This window comes from Rhamphochromis sp. 'chilingali' (genome assembly GCF_963969265.1).
Source record: "Rhamphochromis sp. 'chilingali' genome assembly, chromosome: 8".
In the NCBI taxonomy this organism is placed as follows: domain Eukaryota; kingdom Metazoa; phylum Chordata; class Actinopteri; order Cichliformes; family Cichlidae; genus Rhamphochromis; species Rhamphochromis sp. 'chilingali'.
Window position 1 is genome coordinate 1,562,305 of NC_137935.1, and position 21,896 is coordinate 1,584,200.

At 48.1% G+C, this 21,896-nt stretch overlaps 2 protein-coding genes across 5 annotated transcripts; one reads left to right on the forward strand and one right to left on the reverse strand.

Annotated features, from left to right (window-relative positions):
- Window positions 1–1,636: 1,636 nt before the first annotated feature.
- On the reverse strand, window positions 1,637–13,913 carry LOC308400843 (P2Y purinoceptor 14). Of its 4 annotated transcripts, none has more exons than XM_080888852.1 (3): window positions 13,779–13,913; window positions 12,503–12,661; window positions 1,637–3,257 (listed from the first exon to the last, which is right to left on the reverse strand). In XM_080888852.1, the coding sequence occupies exon 3, from the start codon at window positions 3,253–3,255 to the stop codon at window positions 2,206–2,208; it is 1,050 nt and encodes a 349-aa protein (XP_080744978.1). In that variant the 5' UTR covers window positions 3,256–3,257; window positions 12,503–12,661; window positions 13,779–13,913; the 3' UTR covers window positions 1,637–2,205. The 4 variants fall into 4 exon arrangements, with proteins under 4 accessions (XP_080744978.1, XP_080744977.1, XP_080744979.1 ...); XM_080888851.1 differs by having other exon boundaries at window positions 12,503–12,669; window positions 13,779–13,892; XM_080888853.1 differs by lacking the exons at window positions 12,503–12,661; window positions 13,779–13,913 and adding exons at window positions 6,911–6,965; window positions 8,468–8,536.
- Window positions 13,914–13,939: 26 nt separating this feature from the next.
- On the forward strand, window positions 13,940–21,682 carry shkbp1 (SH3KBP1 binding protein 1). Its single transcript, XM_080888849.1, has 17 exons — window positions 13,940–14,125; window positions 15,027–15,080; window positions 15,383–15,428; window positions 15,512–15,644; window positions 15,728–15,808; window positions 16,207–16,377; window positions 16,486–16,576; window positions 17,021–17,211; window positions 17,318–17,433; window positions 17,571–17,658; window positions 17,887–18,003; window positions 18,155–18,325; window positions 18,444–18,599; window positions 18,752–18,848; window positions 19,223–19,407; window positions 19,504–19,606; window positions 19,799–21,682. Exons 1-17 carry the CDS (start codon window positions 14,070–14,072, stop codon window positions 20,514–20,516), a joined length of 2,574 nt encoding a protein of 857 aa, XP_080744975.1. The 5' UTR covers window positions 13,940–14,069; the 3' UTR covers window positions 20,517–21,682.
- Window positions 21,683–21,896: the final 214 nt, after the last annotated feature.

The following is a 21,896-nucleotide window of genomic DNA, read 5'->3' on the forward strand; positions in this document are numbered from 1 at the left end:
ATTTGGCGGTGTATAAATAAAACTGAATTGAATAGTGATAGGTTTGATACCATCAAACAGATGAGGGGGAAGACCAGGTTACTGAGAAGTGCTTATGGGTATAATAATCTGTTCCCACCATCACGTCCACCTTGCTGCCACAATGAATGCCTGGTTTCAGATTAAAAGATGCTGATTTTTTCTCTTTTCCAAAGAAGAGAGGAAAGAGTTTTAAATAGATCTCGTCTTCCGTTCACAGATGGGAGAGCCTGACTGTTACCCTATCAGCCTGATCTCTGCGCAGCACAGAGGGAAATATTCAAACTGCCTCAGGCTGGTTTGTCTCTGCTCTGGAGGGCAAACTGTCAGGACATGTTTTTGGAATAACGATCATGAAGAAATCTTTCTACGGGGATTCTCCCAGACTGAGTCAGGACTCGGTGGGTGCATGTGGAGGCAGCCTAAGATCGGTTGTAGAGGTGCAGCGGAGAAAAGGCTCGCTTTAAGATAAATCTGATTATTAAAGGTAGATTTTCCATCATCGGCTGGCTGTGATCTCTTCACCTGTGCGGTGACAGCGACAGGTCTGGCCTTGCTCTCAGCGTTCACCTTATCTCCCCATCTCTTCCAAGTAATCGGTGGGTGGAGCTGACCCGGTGATTAAGGATGCAGCTCACCTGAGCAGGTCGGGCAGCCCTGCTGAAAGCTTTCACAGGCTCTTCTCCTCTCTGTCATGCTGGCTGGCTAATGGAGCGTTCGGTTTCTCTTTTGATTTTGCACGCACACAATCGCTCTTTGATTCTCTGACGAAGCTCGGCACTGAGCTGGAATCTGTGGGAGGATTCGGTAACGGCAGACAGGGAGGTAGATGTTTGACTTTCAGATGAAGTCATGACCCCTGCCTGGTCCCGGCTCCCCCTCCCTCTCCCTGTGTCTCTCTGGTGTAAGATACTCACTGCAAACAGTTCTGATGTGATGATTTTGAAAATGCTGCTGCTCGAGGTTATATGCTGATGGCTGCTGTACAGGAAGGAGGAATTCCTCAAATGATACTAACGAGCATCATGAGCTTAACCTGAAGCTCCAACTCCCGTCACTGCACACTGTCCAAGTTTATCCTGCACGTCTGCTGCTGTCATTGCTTTATCACATCTGTCTCTGTTTATGATCAATGCTTATCTGCGTGCACACACACACACACACACACACACACACACACACACACACACACACACCAAAAGATGACAGAAACAGCTGTAACATCAATCAGTCTCAATTCTTCACTGCTGCCTTTAAAAACTCCCAAAATATGTGTTTTTGATGTCAGAGCTGTGATTCAGACTGGCCACGTGTGATTTAACAATACCTTTACTGGGAATGTCATCAGCGCCCCCTGCTGGTCACAGGGTTCCATTACACTCCATTTTTTCCCCTTTAACTTTGTGTTTTTGAGGAACAGGTACTATCACCTCATTTAATTTACTTTAAAAAGAGGGATTTTAAAATGTCAGCAAAATAGTTATTAATATTTTTTATCCCACTCTGCTGCTCCTCGTGTACCTGCAAACAAACATGTAATGACAGATATGACCACCTGATGGCAGCAGAGAGGCATCAGCTGCAGTGAGCAGAGATTGAAAACATGACTAAATAGGAGTTATTTTAGAAGAAAGAAAAGCTTTATTTAAAATACAGACGTCATAAAGCAGTTGTAATGACTCTGACAGCAGGAACACTATGACATCACAGTCAGATTGCTGCTCGTCCTGCGGTTTGACACGAGCTTCTAAAAAGAGGCGACTCGTGAGCAAATCAGCAGATTCTGCATGAACGGACTTTAATGCTGCAGGTTTGATGCCCACTCATCACAGTTCAGTTTCACTTCCACGTCAACACTTCCTCTTCCTCGCTGACCTTCCCTGTCCTCTCTGTCCTGCTTTTGGTCAGAACAATAAATAAAACCAAGAACTGAAGCTCTGAATACTTCTCTTATGTACACATAAAGGGATAAAAATATACATTCATGTCTCTTTCTATTTTACACATACAACTCCTGATTTACACACTTTTCTATCAGACCGAGAAACAAACAGAAGAGAGCAATTTTATTACAGCAAATAAAAAAAATACATGATTTCAGCTTCAACATTTAGGTTTTGCGTCTCCTCAGGGGTCTTCTCCTCTCCTTGCCGCTGCCTTATTTGCCTTGTCTCCCCTCCTCGCCTTCTAAATGTTGCTCAGACTCTGCGCCGTGGTCAGGGACCTCCTCCTCCTCCTCTCTCGCCGCGACACTTTTCTCAGCAGCGATTCTCTGAAGGTTCGGCACATGAGGAAGTAGATGATGGGGTCGAGGCAGACATTGAGTGCTGACAGGAAGAGCGTCCCCTCTTTCACCTGCAGCAGCAGGAAGCGGGCGTACCGGCTGAAGCTCGACTCCGGCATCTGGCTCAGCGTGTAGGGGATGCGGCAGACGTGGTACGGCACGAAGCAGATGAAGAACACCACCAGGATGCTGAAGATGCTCCGGTTGGACTTGCGGCAGACGTCGCTGTTATCGCAGCGAACCCGGCGGTACGACTGGTAGATGCGGCGGGAGATGGAGGCATAGCAGAAGGCGAGGACCGCCAGAGTCACCCAGAACATTGAGACGCTGAAGATCGAGGACACCCGGTGCCACTCTTTGCCCAGCGCCGTCTTCAGATCCATGCACTTGCGGGCGTTTTCCTCGTTGGCTTCCTTGCTCGTCAGCAAGCTGTTGGGCATGAGGAAAACGGTGAGGAGGGTCCAAGAGAGGACGGCCAACACCCGGGCACACTTGGGGTTCTGCAGGTGGTGCAGGGAAAAGATCCTGGCTACTCTTGTCCTGCAGGAGGTGGTGGTGATGGAGGAGGGGGAGGTTCGGACAATCTTGACGTAGCGCTCGAGGCTAATTAAGCCCATGAAGAGGATCCCCATGTACATGGAGCAGTAGAAGATCACAGCGCTGTAGCGGCAGACGATCACGTGGATGTACCAGCCGCCGAGTTCCAGCTGAGCCACGATCCTGAACGGGTAGGTGCACAGCATGAGGAGGTCGGCCACCACCATGTTCTTCAGGTAGACCACCAGCCCAGAGTCGGCGGGCACTCTGAAGAAGATACAGGCGGCTCCGCCATTCAGAAGCGAACCCACCAGAAAGATCACAAAGTAGAGCAGGGGCAGGATCTTCAGGGTGAAGACGCTGTTGAAGTCTGCCGTCTGGTTGGACAGTAGGCTGGTGGAGTTGTTGTGAGCCATCCCTGCAAACACGAAGAACACAGTACGAGCTTTAGGACGATTACAGGAAACATTTTTCATTGGCATTAATAAAACGGGAGAAATCAGTGACAGAGGTGACGCTCTGTGGCTCCACCTGCAGAATCATTCTCTTTGAAATGAGTGATAAACGTAATCGTCACTTGGAGGAGGTGGACAGACTCTCTGTGGTCAGTGTTTGGTTTCCACTGACAGAGCTGCAGACTGTCTGCATGCACCACCACAGCGGCGTCATGGTGTTATGACAGAGCACAAAGTAACGACCGCTGAAGGCCTGAATCTGCATTTGTGCTTTAACCCATGTTCAGTGTTACGTTGTTTCTGTGCTGCTCGGCTGAAAAAACCTTTTGTGTTCATGCAGTGAGCTGCTCTGTTTACACTGGGCACGTGCACAAACAAGGTTTCACGGACGCTTCCTTTGTCCTGCTCTTCACGCACTTCCCTCCGATCCTGATTCATCCCAGTCCAACACGCAGCGCTCTCGTCCTTCATCTGCGCTGTGAAAACACTTACGGTCGGGTTTGACAGGACAGCACCGGCTGCATCGCGTGTTCCCGTGCTAGTAAAGTTATTTTTAACCTCAGATTTCTGCTAGTGGTCATTCCTGCACTAACCACACAACCTGCTGGCTTTAATTCCACCTGAAACACTATTTGGTTTCTTGTGCACCTACACCAGTCAACAGAAGCTGTTAGTGAATAAGAAATCCTGTGTGGAGATGGACACTTCCACTGTGGATCAGAAGAGCCGATATGAAGAAGGATCAGACAGCAGTTTCCATTTCAGGGAAGCAGCTAAACTCCTGATCAGGCAGCGTGTGGCGTGTCCCTGCAGTGTGCTGTTCCTCTTTTCCTACCATCTCCACATTGCTGATTGTCTCATAAAGCCACTGAATGCCCACAGCTTTAGAACGAGGATGTTTACTTCCTGTGCCAGAGCCACCAATAAATGGCCTGTTCCTTTGTTTGCTGCAGCTCAGAGCGAGCCACAGGGGACGATCATGTCGACTAAATGCACCAACGTGTTATATTATCGACCCTTACGAGGGTCTTTTCAGAGAACAAGAACAAACAAAGTTTTTTTGATATCACATCACTCCAGGAAGCAGGCTCAACAAACTCTGAGTTCAAAAATAAACCCGGGAAAGGAATCCACTATCAACGGAGCGCCGATACCAGGATTCCCCAGACTTTACCCTGATATAACTTCATGTTAAATTAGACTTTAACCATCCATCCACTCTTTTATAATTATAATATTTCTGACTGTCTGAGGCAAAATTTCCCCGATTCAATTAGAATCGAATCGTGGATTGAATCGATTCGGGACCTTGTGAATCGAATCGATTCTAGAAATCAGTGACGATACCCAGCCCTAGTTGCAGGGCTAAGACTTTAACATTGCTTAAAATAATGCCGATTACATCTTGTGAACATCTGCTCTGCCAGCTGCCTGCACTGTTCGTCTGCAACCCCAAGCAAACCTAAGGCGTGCTGGACTCGAGCTTGGTAAACCAGCGGTGCACTTGACTCTCCTCCACATCCATAAAGTGCGCTACAAACACAAACAGCTAACAGGTGGATTTTCCTGTTTCAGTGCAGCTAGCGATGGGTGGAGAACCACTTACTGCTGACGGGTGTGGACAGTTTAGGATCAAACCCACTTCTGCTGCCACGGGCAGCGCAAAAGTACCCCTTAGACTGCTTTTAGTTTAGTTTCCTTGTTTTCCACTGCATCATTGATTCTATCACTAGTTAGCTAACATAAGCTAATGTAAGTCTGTTAGTGGCAACCAACCAACCACATGACAGCACTGTAGTGGCACAAGATGGCGCTACAAACTCTGAAGACGTCAGCTTCACAGACGGACTTAAATAAGACCGTTTTTTAGAGCAGGAGGCAAATTAGCCTTTAAACATGTGTGTGTCATGTCCACTGTAACACCAGAGCTCAGCTCAGAGACGTTAGCTAAGCCTGGTTCCTGGACCTGCGTCCTGGACTTCGTGGACTCTGCATTCTTTTGGGATACAAGTTCCCAAAGTTTGCATCTGTAGTATCTGATCATACACACTGAGAGGATGCTGACTATGCAATAACAGCTGCAAAGCTTCTGCTTTTACCTTTGACAGGCACAGGACGTGGTGCAGGACCTTCACTGATATTTCATGTTTATGAGACTTAAAGGGAAGTTTGCTTATAACTCCAGCCATTGTGTGAAGGCTGTAAACATTCACAGGAATCATTTGTTAAGTAAACGAGTCTCATCCAGCTCCCCGATGTCATTCCTGAGCATTTGTTTGTTTGCTGTGACTCAGTTATGGAAACAAACTCACTTCTTTGAAACTGAAGCTCTCACGAATCAGACCAGCAGACCCCATTTGTTCTGACTCGATAGTAAAACACTCATACTCAGTAAAACAAGAGCATCCATTTCCTGGATGGTCTGAACCACACAGTGTTTGTCGGGCACAAACAGTGAAGGTTTCAGTGTCAGTGACTTTGATTGGTGCAGACGAGGCCAAGCACATCACTCCGGGCCTCCTGTGACAGGACTACATCAATGCTGTTATTACAAATAGAAATTCACCTCACCCACCCAGGTGAAAAAGGTTTCTGTATCAGGCTGTTTCTTTATCCACTGTGGACTGACTGCTGGACCAAAGCACACAGCATGTTAAACCATGAGGCAGGTGGGCTTCAGCAGCAGAAGACCACACTGAGGCCACCTAAGGTCACCTAATCCAGGTCTAAGGATAAGATTTACCAAAGGGGGAAGTTAAAAACTTAATCTTAAGAGTAGAGATAGTCTCTGTCTCCTGAATCCAAAGCAGCATTTTGGATTAGCTGAAGGCTTTTCAGGGAGTTTTTAGGACTTCCTGATAATAATGAATTACAGTCGTCCAGCCTGGAAGTAATAAATGCATGAACTAGTTTTTCAGCGTCACTCTGAGACAGGATATTTCTAACTTTAGAGATGTTGCACAAATGGAAGAAAGCAGTCTTACATATGTGTTTAATATGTGCATTAAAGGACATTAGGTACCAGCTTGCAGAGCAGGACAGACGCAGCCAGGCTGCCTCTGTGTTAGCCCAGTCGACCAAAGGCAGAGACAGCAGCTATGCTGACGGTGGTTATCAGCGGCCTCTGTTTATCCAGGCTCTCCGAGTCAGACTTTCACTCTTTTCCTGCACCAAACCGACCAATTGTGTGACACCTACTCCAGTGAGAGACTTTCACAGAGCAGATCTATGTAGAATATAAAAATATTACAGACTGTGGGTAGTTGTTGCTACTTGCTGGCCACAGCTTTATTTTTAGCACTTTAAACTCGTTAAATCAAACTTAAATGCGTCAGCTGCAACAGATCAAAGTGAAAACCAGAAACAAACTAACAACAAGCTGAAGGAAGGAGGGGAAACAGGCGACCCAGCACAGAGTAAACCAGAAAAAACTACAAGCACAACAAAACCAGATATTCTGCTAATCTGGGCTCTGATAACTGACCAGGACCAGTATGTAACCAGTATGTAACCAGTATGTAACCAGTATGGATAGATTTGTCGGCACATCCTCACGAGTTTGGGGATGTGAGAAGAAATGAATCCACACATTAACCCTCTGTGGTTTTTTTGATACCTTTGGCGGTGTGGATGGTTTGTTGCTGTCATTTCTTTGGTCGCTGTTTTTTCCACTTCTCAGCATGCATGTGAACGCACACACACACACACACACACACACACACACACACACACACACACACACACACGTAGGTTAAGAAAAAGAACCCTTTGGTTTAGCATGAAAACATGACCACATCACTTCATCTGAATCTTCAGTGCAGCTCGACCACAAACCAGCGGCTCTTCCTCTGCAGCGTCAGTTCAAACCCTGTTTTTGACTCTGTGGTCAGAAATAAAAGATCAAACTGACACAAAACACAACTGAAGGATTTCTGAGTAAAACATGAAGTCAGCCTCAATCATGTCACAGAAGTGTTTTTCCTTGCAGCTCTGACTGTTATATTTCTGTAAGCTGCGCGTCCTGCAGCAGAATCTGTCCTCACGCTCGGGCTCCTGCGTTCGTGCGCCGTTACATCCTGACGTGTGTTTGTGCGTGTTTATGAGCTTGTTTGTGTTTGTTTTTGGGCTCGTTTTCTCATACTGTTGACATTACGTGACATGTTTCCACATTCTTGAATCAGTAAACCAAACAGAAACCTGCTGGATGAAACGACATTAATAAAACAGCACATGCCGCCAGCCTGTGCAGGTATAAGCGAGCAACAGCTGGCACACTTATATTAATGTGGAAACCACAACCGAGGTTACAGTTGGCTGCTGAAAATCTTTCTGCAGCCGCTCGTTTAGAGCAAAACTGTTGAGTTCATCTGATTCATTTGCACCTTTGAGCTCTTTTGAACATCCTGCTCTCCGTGTGTTTGTTTCATCCATGCATGCTGCAGGAGAGCGCAGCTTCTGCCCTCACACTTCGCTCTTTCTTACAGCAGCTGGGAGCAACGCATCACCACAGCGTGGCGTTTACATCTGCTGTTCACACTCGTGACAAATATCCCATCAGCTGAGGAGATTACCGACAAACGTCCTCATCTGATGGTGATGCGCTTTTTCAGTTTTCTAAAACTTTCTGAGCTCTTCTGATGTTTGATCACTTCTAATCTCCCTTCCTTCCTTCCTTCCTTCCTTCCTCTGAGATATTTAAAGAAAAAAAGTTTTGAGTGTTTTCTGTGCGTGTAATAAGTTGGCCCGCACCGATGTGAGCTAATGTTATCTAAATGTCAGAGTTGCCTCACTCAGGTTTGCAGCTGAAAGGTCAGATCGTGTGTTAATGTTTCCTTCACTCAACAGAAAAATAACCTTTACAACATCCACAAAGTTTTATAAGTAAGAAGCGCTCTGAACGCAGAACAAAGTCACATGAAGCAGCTGAGTGAGCAGAGAGCAGCGTGGTGGAGCATTCTTCCCCTGTGACGGATTTATCCCGAAACAGTTTGTTTGAGCCTCCGGCAGGTTTTACTGCTTCTTCGGGCTCCGGAGCCTCGGTGAGCCGAGGTCCACCACGCTGCCTCCACACGCATCACGCCTCTACAGCTACACCTCTCTTACATTAATCACAGACTGACCCAATAACACAGCTCTGTCATCAGCTTAAAGGTGCATCAGATGGTTCTCTCACCATAAACTCCAGATGTTGCTCAGGCTCCCATACAGATGTTGCCTTCACCTGTGGTCTGCTTTCCTGCTCTGTGAATGGGAAGCTGAAGTGCTGCTGACAGCTGAGTCTGAGCTGTTATAGTCTGCAGTGGACTCCACTTCCTCTCTCTCTCTCTCTCTAACCCCCCTCCCCCCGTAGAGGAGCCCTCCTCCTCTGTGTCTGACTAACACGTCTATGCAAACATGATAACCCTGCTCCGACCGTTGCATGTTACAACACACTGCTGAGGCCTCTGCATGACAAATACTCCACAAATGCAAAATCTGATGTGTTTGCTGCGTCACAGCTGGATGTTAGCAGATGTTTCTAATCACCTGTGAATATGGTGCTGATATGTGCGCTGGTGTGGACTGGGTAATGCGTTAGGAATGAAAGGATGCCCCGTCGTTTGAACTCTGCAGAGAAAAACCGATGCAGCAGGCGAGTCCGTTTCACTGCAGCAGCTGGTACAGCGTCAGGGCGTCGGTGACAGTCGGAGGTGCAACCTGCTGGTATTAGACCCAAACACAGTGTCGTGACCTCATGCTGCCAAAGACGAGGAAGGAAAAGGTCAGCGGCCTGCAGCTGTAAACCCACTCCTGTTGGGGTTGTCTCACACTGCCCTTTTCCATCAGTGCGTACTCGACTCTCAGGGTTTCCACAGGTGCAGGTACCTGGTACCGAGTACTCGACTACCTGCTCTAAGCAACCATCCAAAAATGTGATGTGGCTGGACTGGCTGACCAATGGCATCGCTCGATGTGTCATGAGAGCAACTCCTTCACAGTGCCGTCTCTGAACTGTGACAAGATTTAAAACCAGAACTCTTCACATGCCACGAGTGTCCAAAAAATGCATCTACGTGCCTGAGTGCACTGAGGCGCTGCCACGCGATTGGCCGATTAGAAGCGAGCAGTTAGTGCGACTTTATTCTTTTGCCTCTTTGATTTGTGGTTTAAACATTTGCCTTAGAAAGACCTGAGCCGACACGAAGCCAGCATGAGCTGAAAGTTTGCTTCTCAGGTTCATCTGAACTTTTTTAATCTGCAGGGATTTTAGTTTTTTCCTGTCATGTTTTAAACTGACATGTTTTCTGTCCCGACTTTGCTTCCTGCCAGCTTCATTCTGTTGTCACTGTTGTGCACGTCCTTGTTTTCGGGTGAATCCCTTCTGTAAACACTTCTCGTTCCAAGTTTGCATTTCTTGTAAGCTTCTAACCTTCTTCCTGTTGAGCTTTAGACCTTTGCCCCCCTCCCAGCCTGCACCCTGCGTTATTTTTGCTCGTCTCAGCCTCTTCATTCTGTTTCCTTTGTTCTTGTAACTGTTGGTTCTTTAATTGAAGCTTGTTTTTCACTTCCCTCAGAGGCCCGGGGTAATTCCGGGTCTGTTGGTTTGCATGAAATTAGTGAAGATGTGAAATATGAAACAGCTGCTTTACATGTATCAGAACCTCAAATTCAAAGATGGCCAAACAGGACATGGCGGCAGAAACCCGAGTGCAGAGTTTTGTCCTGCACTGTTCACCTGTCGCTCTGAGCAGATAACAGGATGTGTTTCAGGCTATTTCTGGGCAGATGTTCTCACTGCATCTTTTTTTTTAGCTCCAGCGTTTTCCAATTTTAGCCTTTTAGATCTCTCCCTCTCTTCCTTTGTTCCACTATGATGGGGGCTCCTCCTGCACCTCGCCGTCCACTTCAAATCGTTCTTTGGGTTTATTGTGCATCAGGTGCAGTAATGCTAAAGTTCATCCATCCACTCGTATCACCCACAGGAAGTCGTTTTAGGATTTTAACCCGTGTTTTTAGGGTGTGGTTTTTAATTAGCAGGCGCTTCATCTTTACTGCACGCTGTCTTAATCTTCTGACTGGATGCAGCTCTGCACAGCAGGGTGAGCTGCCCCTGTGCAATTTGCAGTTTTGCATGTTGACCACGTGACTTTAACTCGTCCACAGCTTTGGTTGGTGACAATTATGGTTACGGGTGGGATCAAGAGAATAAGGCCCAAAACCAGGCTGCGAGTGGGTGATGTACTGCTGGAGTCCAGGTCAAAGGTCTCCAGACCAGTTAGTGACTCCTGGAAACCACCTGTTGCTAAGGAAAACCTGTACTCGTCTTTGTGATTGCGTTCATCAGTAGCATGTTGCTGCAGTCGTACTTTCAAAGGATTGTCTATGAAAGCTGGGGAGCGTGCCGTAGACTGGACTGGGCCGACCGCTGAGTGTCGACCGTCATAACTACAGTACATGGTGTTTGGGTGAGATGCTTTGTAACTTCAGTCACGATTTTCACCGAGATTTAACACAAGATCCAAACCACACTGTGCCACTGCCCAAACACAACATTCAAAGTATAAAAACTGTTCCTTTGTGTTACATTCATACCAAATCACGTGTTTGAAGCAGTTCTTTCTTCCACACATTGATTCTCTGTATGCCATCGATGAACGTGGAGATGCATCTTTGATTAATACAACATCTTTTAGACTTTCTGCAAAATGAAAAAAGTTGAACCTGATCAAAGTCCTTTCTAAATGATGCTCATCAAGGCACCTTTGTAGGCAGAGCTGTGGATACAGTGAAGAATAGTTATCGTGACAGCGGCGCTCATGTGCCGACGTGTACACAAACATTTCTGGGGGATTTTCTGTTGACCGGTCCAGCAGTTTGTTTCTTTGTCATCTTCGGTCCTGCTGCGTCCGCCCACGCTGCCTCGCTCTGCAGGAGAATGGGAGGAAGAGGAATCCAGCAGGGAGGAGGAAGATATCGGACACGAGAGGAGGAAGTGGAGCATCTCTGTCATTTGAGCTGAAACAACACTAAACATCTGCACAGCTGCAGGGACGCGCGCCCAGTGAACGCAGCCCTGCTGCGCTGCGCTCAGCGCGCATTTACACTCACTCACATCTGTTTTTGTATGGTAACCTACATTTGTTCTGTACAGCAGCAGACTGTGAATAAATCCTCGTGGTTACCGCTAACAGCAGAGGATCGTGGCTCAAGAGTTGGGAGTTCGTCTTGTAATCGGAAAGTTGCCGGTTCGATTCCCGGCTCGGACAGTCTCGGTCGTTGTGTCCTTGGGCAAGACACTTCACCCGTTGCCTACTGGTGGTGGTCAGAGGGCCCGGTGGCGCCAGTGTCCGGCAGCCTCGCCTCTGTCAGTGCGCCCCAGGGTGGCTGTGGCTGCAATGTAGCTGCCATCACCAGTGTGTGGATGACTGGATGTGTAAAATGCTTTGGGGTCCTTAGGGACTAATTAAAGCGCTATATAAATACAGGCCATTTACGATTTAGTCACATTCACGCTGTCTTGGAAACTGTGAGGTTGCTTTAGGATGATTTCACATGTCTTTGTATTAAGCTGGGCTCGCTGACGGGGCTCTGCCTTTTACTATAGAGGGCGCCGCAACCGTTGCTTGCCACCACTGACAAACAGCCCATCCCACTCTGAACACGTTAGTTTAACCCTAACAAACAGGATGGATTATGGAGAGATAAAAAGTCCAGTGGCTTTATTGTCATTCCAGCCATGTGCACAGTGAAGTGAGACAACATTCCTCCAAGACCACAGTGCTACAGATGACAGACAAACATGGGACCACAGAAAGTGCAAGTGTGCAAAAACTGCTAAAAACAAAAACAGTGCAACAGCAGACAGAAGTACAAAAGAAAAGTGCAACGATGACAGTGGGCTGTGCAAAAGTAACTCAGTGTGTGTGTGTGTGTGTGTTCCTGTCCAGCTATCTTTGTGAGGACCAAAATCTGCATTCTACTATACTTGTGAGAACCAACAGTCCCTTGTGAGGACACACTCACCGGTCCTCACAAGTTTGAAGCCTTTTTGAGGCTCAAAATGTGGTTTTAGTGTCAGGGTTACAATTAGGTTATGGTTTAGGGTTAGGCATTAATTTTTAATGGTTAGGGTAAGGGGCTAAGGAAACCATTATGTCAGTGAAGGTCCTCACTAAGATAGCTGAACAGCCTGGGGGAGGAAACTTTCTCAGTATGGCAGTGAGGGTACCTTTGCCAGAAGGAAACCGGGTGAAGTAGACAGAACAGCCTGGCTATGCTCTTCATCTCTCAGCTGGTCCTGCGTAGCTCTTCCTCATGTATCGCTGAACTTGTCCTGGTGTATCATCAAAAGCCTCTGAATCTGTCAGTCTGTCCTGACTGTGGACACCTGCCGTCCTCGGAGGAAATCAAACACGACAGTTAGCAGAATATTCAGAATTTACCTTTTTCTTAGACTCGCTTTTATAATTAATAATAATATTAATATAATTAATAACTTCTGCTGAGGTTTTGTTACAGTTTGGATTTGTCTGGGCCTCACGCTTTAATTTTTGCGCCCTCTAGTGGTTAAAATACTTCACCACAGGTGTTTGTCGCCCAGGGCTGGTGTTTAATCCTGAATGATTGTATTTGTCAGACCCTGATGCAGACTTGGAGTCAACACATGTTGGTCTGGTTTGCTCATTGAATTATTCCAAGAATAAGTCTGTTACATGATTTCATCCTGAAAAGATTTTTGTGAAATACTATTAGATCTCCTTCTGATTTCACTCTTTTGCTCACTAACATGTTTCAAAGATGTGTCCGGCAGCCTCGCCTCTGTCAGTGCGCCCCAGGGTGGCTGTGGCTACAATGTAGCTGCCATCACCAGTGTGTGAATGGGTGTGTAAAGCGCTATAGAAGTACAGGCCACTTACCATTTATATCCCCATCATGAAGTCTGTCCTTCTACAGAGCCTCTGCACATTCCCCACATTTTCATTTAGTTTCATTTCTTTTCATATTCTGAAGTCTGCAGATTTTCTCTGATCGGTTTCATTTACAGTCACGTGAACAGGACTGAAGGAGTGGAGTAGTGGAGAGCTGCAGCACTTTCACTTTAAAGATCAGAGGCTGACATCAGAAAATGACCTTGCGATGGTCACCTGAATATATTTTGCTGAGGTCTGAACTTTGAATGAACCCCTGCAGCCGCTTCTTTCTTTTCTTTTCAGCCATTCTATCGGACATTTACCTCTGGGCTTGGGATCATCGGTCTTATTTACATACAATATTTTAAATAAGGCCATAACAACAACAACAACAACAACAACAATAATAATAATATGTCCTATTGAATAATATTTACAGTTTTCAAAAAGCCAAAAAGTTTTCTGAATTGATTTGCCTGTAAAGAAACAAAGATACTAAATGCAGAGGTGCAGGCTTTGACTTTAAAATTAAACATACTCCAGTATTCCTTATCTCTTTTTAGTTTTTAATCAATTAACTTTGTTTTTATTTACCTTTAAAAACAAGTCTTCGTTTTGTTTTCTTCTGTTTTCCCCCAGGAACTGGTCTTCGGTCCTGATCTAGTCAGACTCCGGGCTTTGGTTCATTGTGTGCCCCGGATCCGGCGCTCCCGGCCGGGTTTCTCCGCGGGTAGACCGAGGCCATAACTCGGCCATTATGCCCCGCCCCTCTGTCCGACCTCCGGAAGCCGGCTTAAAGCACAACGGAAACAGAGTTTATCACCGAAAAATGGATTAAAACTGTGTCTTTGGCGGTCATTGTCGGAGTCTCCGGGCCTTTAGAGGATGTCCACCACGGCGAGGAGCGGAGACATCATCCACCTGAACGTCGGAGGGAAGAGGTGAGACCCAGGAGTGGCTGCTAACCCGGCTAGCTCCCGCGGCTAACATGGGAGGATCCGTTATCGGACAGACTGCTTCCAGTATCATAGTGTAGTAATGTTCTCTAAAGTATCTCTGCGCTAAGACATTAAACACGTTTTATAACCCCTTCTATTGCACAGTATACTTTAGATGTTTTTAACCCGGTTATAAAGTCCGTGTTTCGCGCTTTGTGAGTTTTTCCAGCCCCGCACTTTGTTATTGTTAGCTAGCATAACTTTGCTCACACCAGAACCTGGCACAGAGGAGAGAAACAGGAAACGAGCCGCTGTAAGCTAGCTGTACTGCGCACATTAAACATATAAACGACGAATAAATAATAAAGTTCAGATTTACTTCAGTAAGAGTTTATATTTGGCCTGTTTAACGTAAATAAATTAAAACTATGCTGTCCGACAATGGAACTGTTAAAGTTAGCAAAACAGGTTTGTCTTTTGTTGAAAGGCAGGTGATGTCAGGTACATGTTCACCTATTAAACATGTCAGAGTCAGGCAGAGGGACTGTTTAAGTCAGGAGTGTTTATAAAGACTGAAGCTCATCGCTCGTTTTTTATTCAGTGTTTAGTGATAAAATATTGATCTTTAACCAAGACACGGATGCAGGAAATCACGGCGTGCTGGAGCGCAGCAGGGCAACAGTTTCATGTCCGTTAGTAAAAACGGATGTAAAAGTTTCTCGGTGCTCATTAGACTTTAATGTGCACCTGTGACTCCGTGCACGAGGCGCAGGTATCACCAGGGTCAGATAAGGAGTGAAAGGTCAGTGAGGAGGAGGAGGAGGAGAGGGGAGCTGTTCACACTGCTGTTATTTCTGTTGTTTTATGACAACACGAGAGTCAACGAGTGTGTGTTTGCTTTCAGGTTCAGCACCTCCCGCCAGACGCTCACCTGGGTCCCTGACTCCTTTTTCTCCAGGTGGGTCAGAGAGGGAGACCCTGGCTGTCGGGGGCTTTTAGGTTACTTTCTCTGGACTACATGCACTTCACTCCCTAAAAGCTGATTTTGAGCTGGACATGCTAAAAGTCTGCTCATTTGGTCGAATGTGTGCAGAAACATGCATGTTAATATGCGTACGTGAGCTAGTCTGTGATGTGATGAAATTGTCGTGTAAGTGAAATGAAAGGCAGATGTGACTGAACTGGTTCTTGTATTTTGGAAAGCTGAGTTTGCTGGTTTCTGACATCTTGATGGTTTCTTTGGGGGTTTTCTCTCTTCAGCCTTTTGAGCGGCCGGATCTCGACTCTGAAGGATGAAACTGGAGCTGTAAGTAAAGCTCCTCTTCCTCACGTCCCCGCATGCTTTTCCTCCTCGCGATAACTGCGTTTGTCCCTCCTCTCTCGCTGTAGATCTTCATCGACAGGGACCCCTCCCTGTTCGCGACCATCCTCAACTTCCTGCGGACCAAAGAGCTCCACCCGCGCTCCATCAACGTGCACATGCTCATGCACGAGGCCGAGTTCTACGGCATCACACCGCTCGGTGAGGCTGGACCGCACTCTGAGCTGAGCACGTAAAGCCGCAGACGTCGCTAAACGTTCTTCATCACTTTGTTTTTGGAACAGTGCGTAAGCTGCAGCTGTGTGACGAGCTGGACCGGTCGTCCTGCGGAAACGTGCTTTTCAACGGTTACCTGCCGCCTGCAGGTACACCTGTCCTCACAGCACACCTGACCCCCACCTGACAGGGCCTTCAGGAAGTTTAAATGCACAACACATAATTTATGCAGGTGTTAGGATGCTTTCTATAAAAATGTAACTAATTTAAAAAAAATTTGAAATTAAATATCTTAAACTTCAAAATGCTTTATCGGGTAAAATTTTCATAGAATGTGAGCATGTCTGTATTTATTATATACGAATCATTGCAAACTTAAAAAGTTGTTATGATTAAAATAACGAAATCTTTTCTGTTTCAGATAAAATGTGCCGCAGGAGGCTCACCACTCACATAAAACGATGCAAATATAATTAATGTCCTGTTTCTAACTGAAACGTGGAGGCGTGATCCTGATTCACAGCTCCTTCTGTCTGTGTCGTCCCAGTGCACCCGGCGAAGCGTCGGAACCGTCACAGCGTGGCCGGGTCGCAGTTCATGGCGGGCCGCGTTGTTCCTGTAGAGCGAGCGCCGGTCCGACGCAGCAACACGATGCCTCCGAACCTCGGGAATTCTGGGATACTGGGAAGAGGCATGAACGAGGATCGGACGTCAGGAGGTCGGCACGTTAAATAATGCTTCTTTATTTTGTACTTTTTTAAGATCGGAGGGACGTGGTGGGAGTTTCATTGTGTGTGCGTGCGTGTGTGTGCGTGTGTGCGTTCAGGGCACTCATCTGACCCCGGCATGGTTCGGATCATCTGCGGCCATCATAACTGGATCGCTGTGGCCTACGCGCAGTTCGTGGTCTGCTACAGGTAAACGCGTCACATGACCTCTGTTGTTTATTTGTTTTCACGTGACTGGGAGCGGCTCAGACACATCGGCACATCCTGCTGCATCCACACCTCCGTCCGAGCATCTGTAGCCGTTTCAGTAACACCGTGAGCCTCCTTAGAGAGACGTGCACACACGTGCGCACAGGTCACTGCTGCGTGCTCTCACACACCTTTAACTGCAGGTCGCAGGTCATTTATCACCCGTTTAAATTTGACTGTAGTCTGAGGTTTGCGTTAATCTCAGATTAGCTAATACTCGGGCCAAAGCCCAATAATCCTTATTCCGTACTGAGTCGTCCCGTCAGTTTGTAGTCTGTCAGAGAAGTGGGGGGGAAAAGCTGTTTTAGCTCCTCCCACTGTAAGCTAACTGTCTTCTGATTGGCTGTCCCTCTCCTGCCTCCTTCTTCCCGCCTCCTCTCTCAGGGTGAAGGAGTCGACCGGGTGGCAGCAGGTCTTCACCTCTCCCCGCCTCGACTGGATGATCGACAGAGTCGCGCTCAACGCCAAAGTGATGGGCGGGTCGCTGGGAGACAACGACAAGATGGTGGCTGTCGCCTCGGTGACGGAGATCATCCTCTGGTCCATTTGCCCTGATGGCAACGGCAATGAAATCGGTACGAGTTTCTGCGCAGTGTTCCCGGGAATCGGGACGTAGGTTTGATGAGCTGCTCGGGAAACGTTCCCAGTAACAAAAACAAACGTGTTTCTCCCTCCCCGCAGGCGTCTTCAGTCTCAATGTCCCCGCTGAGGCTCTCTTCTTTGTTGGTAACCAGCTCATCGCCACCAGCCACACGGGGAAGGTGGGGGTGTGGAACGCAGTCACCAAACACTGGCAGGTGGGTGGAGACGCTCTCAGATGGTCGCTTCAGTGGAAGTGCTGAAGCCTGAACACCTGCCGAGGGAGCTGATTGGACCAAGTCTGTTTCAGGTGGTTATCGGTCTGCTTCACACATGTTCTCTGTGACCTTTGCAGAACCAGGATGTGGTTCCCATCAGCAGCTACGACACCGCCGGCTCCTTCCTTATCCTGGGCTGCAATAACGGCTCCATCTACTACATCGGTAAGAAGCTGCAGATCGATGAGTCGGATCAACTGAAAACTGCTCAGTACGAGTATAAATTCATCAGATTGTTGGCTCGTGGTCATTAATTTACCAACCAGAACCTGAATCTGTTCAGTAAATGCTGCGGGCCACTCTCACCAGCTTTCATTGGGAGGCTTTGGCTTCACGACTTGACAGATGTTTAAAAAGTCCCCGCTGTTCACAATGTCCCTGTTTGCTGGTCAGATGTTCAGAAGTTTCCTCTGAGGATGAAGGATAACGACCTGCTGGTGACGGAGCTGTACAGAGACCCGACCGAAGACGCCATCACCGCTCTCAGCGTCTACCTCACACCCAAAACAAGTACGGAGACACTGACACTGCTGCTAATACAACCACTGCAGGGCGTCAGTTTTCTCCACATTCCTTCACCTCAGTCTGTTAGAGACGAGTCAGGGAAAGTCTTATTTTTCATGTTCCTGCAGCCGTCTCACACTTAGCCCGGTTTGCTCAGGTGACAGCGGGAACTGGATCGAGATTGCGTACGGGACCAGCTCGGGGACTGTTCGCGTCATCGTTCAGCATCCAGAGACCGTGGGCTCAGGGCCTCAGCTTTTTCAGACCTTCTCTGTCCACCGCAGCCCCGTCACCAAGATCATGCTGTCGGAAAAGCACCTCATCTCAGGTACGAGAATCGCCTCGTCTTGGAAACTGGCGTTCTGTGTCGAATGCAGGGCTTAAGCTGATGTCTGCAGCTCGTTCATGGTGTCGTTGTTTCTGAGCTCCTCTTCGTCGTCCTTCAGTTTGTGCAGATAACAACCACGTGCGGACGTGGACGGTGACTCGCTTCAGAGGAATGATCTCCACCCAGCCGGGGTCCACGCCGCTCACCTCCTTCAAGATCCTCAGCCTGGACGACGTGGACGGGCACGGAGGCTGCAGCGCCGGCACCGAGATCGGTAACTGTCACCCCGATCGCAGTCCGAGCTGTGTTTGAGGACTGTAGCTCTGCTTCTGTAATGAAGCGATGGAATTCATCAAAGACAATCAAACTTTGACTTTGTCAGATTTCTTCAGATCTCCTTTCGTTTCACTGTCTCGTTGGTTTCAGGGCCGTATGGAGAGAGAGACGATCAGCAGGTGTTTATCCAGAGAGTCGTTCCCGACACGGATAAACTCTACGTCCGGTTGTCCTCCAACGGGAAGAGGTGGGAGAGCCGTAGACACTTGTAACCCACCTGGTTATAACTGTGTGTGGTCAGTTTAGTTTTAGGATCCCCGTTCGCTCCTGCAGTAACAGTAGCTGCTGTTCCTGTTCCGTACATGCATGAAAGACAAACAACACAATTAAAAACAACAACACTGTCCTCGGCGTCACATTGGTTCAACAAGGAGGTAACGAAACACGCCGCCTGTCTGTCGACTGGCGTGTAGAGTATTGACGTCCATGTTGGAAAGTAAACGTAATAACAGAACAACCCGCGAGCACACGATGTGTGATCATGTGACACTGAAGGTTAAAGAACGTTTAGAACCAAACGTCTGTTAAGACCAAAATATCGTGTGTGTGTGTGTGTGTCAGGGTATGTGAGGTGCGTTCGGTGGATGGGACCTCCATCACGGCCTTCATGGTCCACGAGTGCGAGGGCTCGAGCCGCATCGGCTCTCGGCCGCGTCGCTACCTGTTCAGCGGCCACAGCAACGGCAGCATCCAGATGTGGGACCTGACCACCGCCATGGAGATCGCCGGCAAGGTCGACATCAGAGGTAAAACTCCAGACTCGTGATGTAGAAGAACAACTTCTTGTGCTCTGCAGTTAGTTAGCAGCTGATCAACATGGGTTCTCATTGGCTGTTTGGCAGCACTGGGCGGACCCACAGAGGAGGAGCTGCTGGAGCTGCTGGACCAGTGCGACCTGGCTCTGACCAGAACACCTGACAGCACGCCCCGAGCTTCCACCTGCAGGTAGAGTTCCCTCCCACTGAGCCTCATTCACACAGGGTGATGCGGTGCAGAGTCCACGTTCTTCTTTGGTGTTTCTATTTTGACAGATGACTTCTAATCTCGCGTCTTTGATGGATGCCATTGGTCGTTTGCAGTCGTAAACATCATGCTCTTACTGTGGTTGCTGACTTGTGTCACTTCCTGTTCCTGCAGCCTTCACTCTCAGCTCAGCGATGCCTTCAGGACAGAGCACCTTCGCTCTATGGGAGGAGGACGAGGTGCAGCCGGAGGTTCGGGTTCGTCTGCGTCGCTGTACGGCAGCCTCCCCCGCCAGGCTCCGCCCCCCGTTCCCTTCGCTAAACCTGCCCGAGAAGCTGGCCTTTCACCTGGACTGCAACAAGGCCCCTCCTACCCCACCTGCAGCCAGACCAGCAGCCCCCGTCCCCTCAGGCATCTGGACCGGGACAAAGAATGTGGGTCTGTGCGCAGGGGGAGCTTTGTTGAGCGCTGCCAGGAGCTCGCCAAGGGTTCAGAGGCGGCTGTGAGCGTAGGGTTCCCGCCGGGGTCAGAGGGCATCAGGCGGAGCCTGGCGGTGTGCAGTGAGTTGGAGGCCAAATTCGGCCTTAGGACCCCTCCCACCTTCACTGTACCCCCTGCTGCTCGACATTCACCTGGACCGCCATCATCGCTGTCCTCGTCACCGCTCTCCTCGTCATTACACCGCAGGACCTCACCCGCTTCCCCGCCGAGCCCTGCCTCCGCAGCGGTGAGCCCGACCCGTTCTCAGGCATCTGTCTCCCCTCGCCACAACACTGCGGCGTCACCCGTTGATTCCTCGGGGACCCCCGAGAGTCCCCCAGGTCCCGACAGCCCCACCCCTTCTGGCCCGCCCACCAGCCCCAAACCACATATGAATGAGACCAGCTTCTGATTGGCTGATCTGCCTGAGAGCTTCGGGTTCAGGTGGACACACGATGGCTGAAAAAACTGAAAACATGACTAAAAGCTGTTGTCAGGTGAGACGTGAAGAAGAAAATGATACGATCAGCTCCTCCGGTGGTTTTTGATAACGGCTGCAGATCGACCTTCAGTCTTTATTTCAGGTAAAACAAGAAAAGGCCCCAAGGCGAGGAGAAGTAACCTCTTTGGCACAAAAGCGTCTTTTAATTAGAATTGGATGGTTGTGACAGGATGAAGACCAGGTCAGAGCTGCTGCAGGAAGCCTGGGTTTGTTTGAACCACGTCAGCCATGCTGATGCGTCGCTGTTATCAGAGTAACCTGTCGCACTGTAACGTCACAGTTCAGCTTCTGGCAGCTGAAGAGACGGACGCTTCCTTCGGGAGGCGGTGGAGACCAAAAACTGAGCTAAAAGAGTGAAATCCCAAACGGAGACTCCTCAGGTGATCGAGCACAAAGCTGTTTGTAGCTTTTCTAACCAGCACTCTTTCTAACTTTTCTAACAGACTTCACAGTTTTGTCTTTTTATTTCATTTGTATGTTTGCTGACTTACCGACCCTGAACGTCTCACAGCTGCTTTGAGGAAACCTGATAATTCCCCAGAATCTCCAGGAACTTCCCTGGAACAAAAACTAATTTGCAGATGAAATAAAATAATTAAAGGGTCAAAAAACTGAAGCGATTTGAAGGGAACTGAATCTGTGTGCATCAGGACTCGTTTCCCTGTTTGGGTCTTCAGGTCTCTGAAACCGCCTTTGAAGGTTTTATGAACTCTACATGTTTACTCTGGCCGTTTTCAAACTCATCATGTCACCAAAATATCAAAAATCCAATTTAAATTTAAAGTCTGAGCTCGTTTGAAGCTCATTCCCTGGGAGTGCAGAGGGTGTAACTGTTTAGGTTTTCTGTAGTACACTTTATGGCCAGCAGGGGGAGACTCCAGTACAGGAATGTTAGGGGTGCAGCTCACCTGTTACCCAATTTCTTCATGGTGCGTTCAGGGCTGTCAGGCGATTATTTTTCACGACTTTCTACTGTTTCTCAGATTTTGTAAGTTACCTATGAATCCTGATGATGCATTAATAATCCTAATCGATAATAAACAATAATATATCACTCAAAGCACGGAGTCCTTTTTCTGCTGCATTGGTGCTTTTAAGGGGAAAATGTATTTCCAGGAAGCCTCAGAGTAAACCGGTGATTACAGGAAAACTGCGTCTTCCTCCTTTACTGTGATGAAGCAGAGCCGCCTGCTGCCCACAGTCTTCCTCGGGTAAGCTGACCTCAGACACGGGTTAGTTTCTGATGTTCGCTCAGCTTTGAACACACTTTTAGCTTCAGCCTGTCGCTCT

Excerpts from the sequence above, each read along its gene's own strand:
- shkbp1 (XM_080888849.1), top strand. The coding sequence starts at position 14,070 with ATGTCCACCACGGCGAGGAGCGGAGACATCATCCACCTGAACGTCGGA. Across the intron at positions 15,809-16,206 it reads CGGTTACCTGCCGCCTGCAG|TGCACCCGGCGAAGCGTCGG; the intron begins GTACACCTGTCC and ends GTGTCGTCCCAG. Across the intron at positions 18,849-19,222 it reads TTGTCCTCCAACGGGAAGAG|GGTATGTGAGGTGCGTTCGG; the intron begins GTGGGAGAGCCG and ends TGTGTGTGTCAG.
- LOC308400843 (XM_080888852.1), bottom strand. The coding sequence starts at position 3,255 with ATGGCTCACAACAACTCCACCAGCCTACTGTCCAACCAGACGGCAGAC.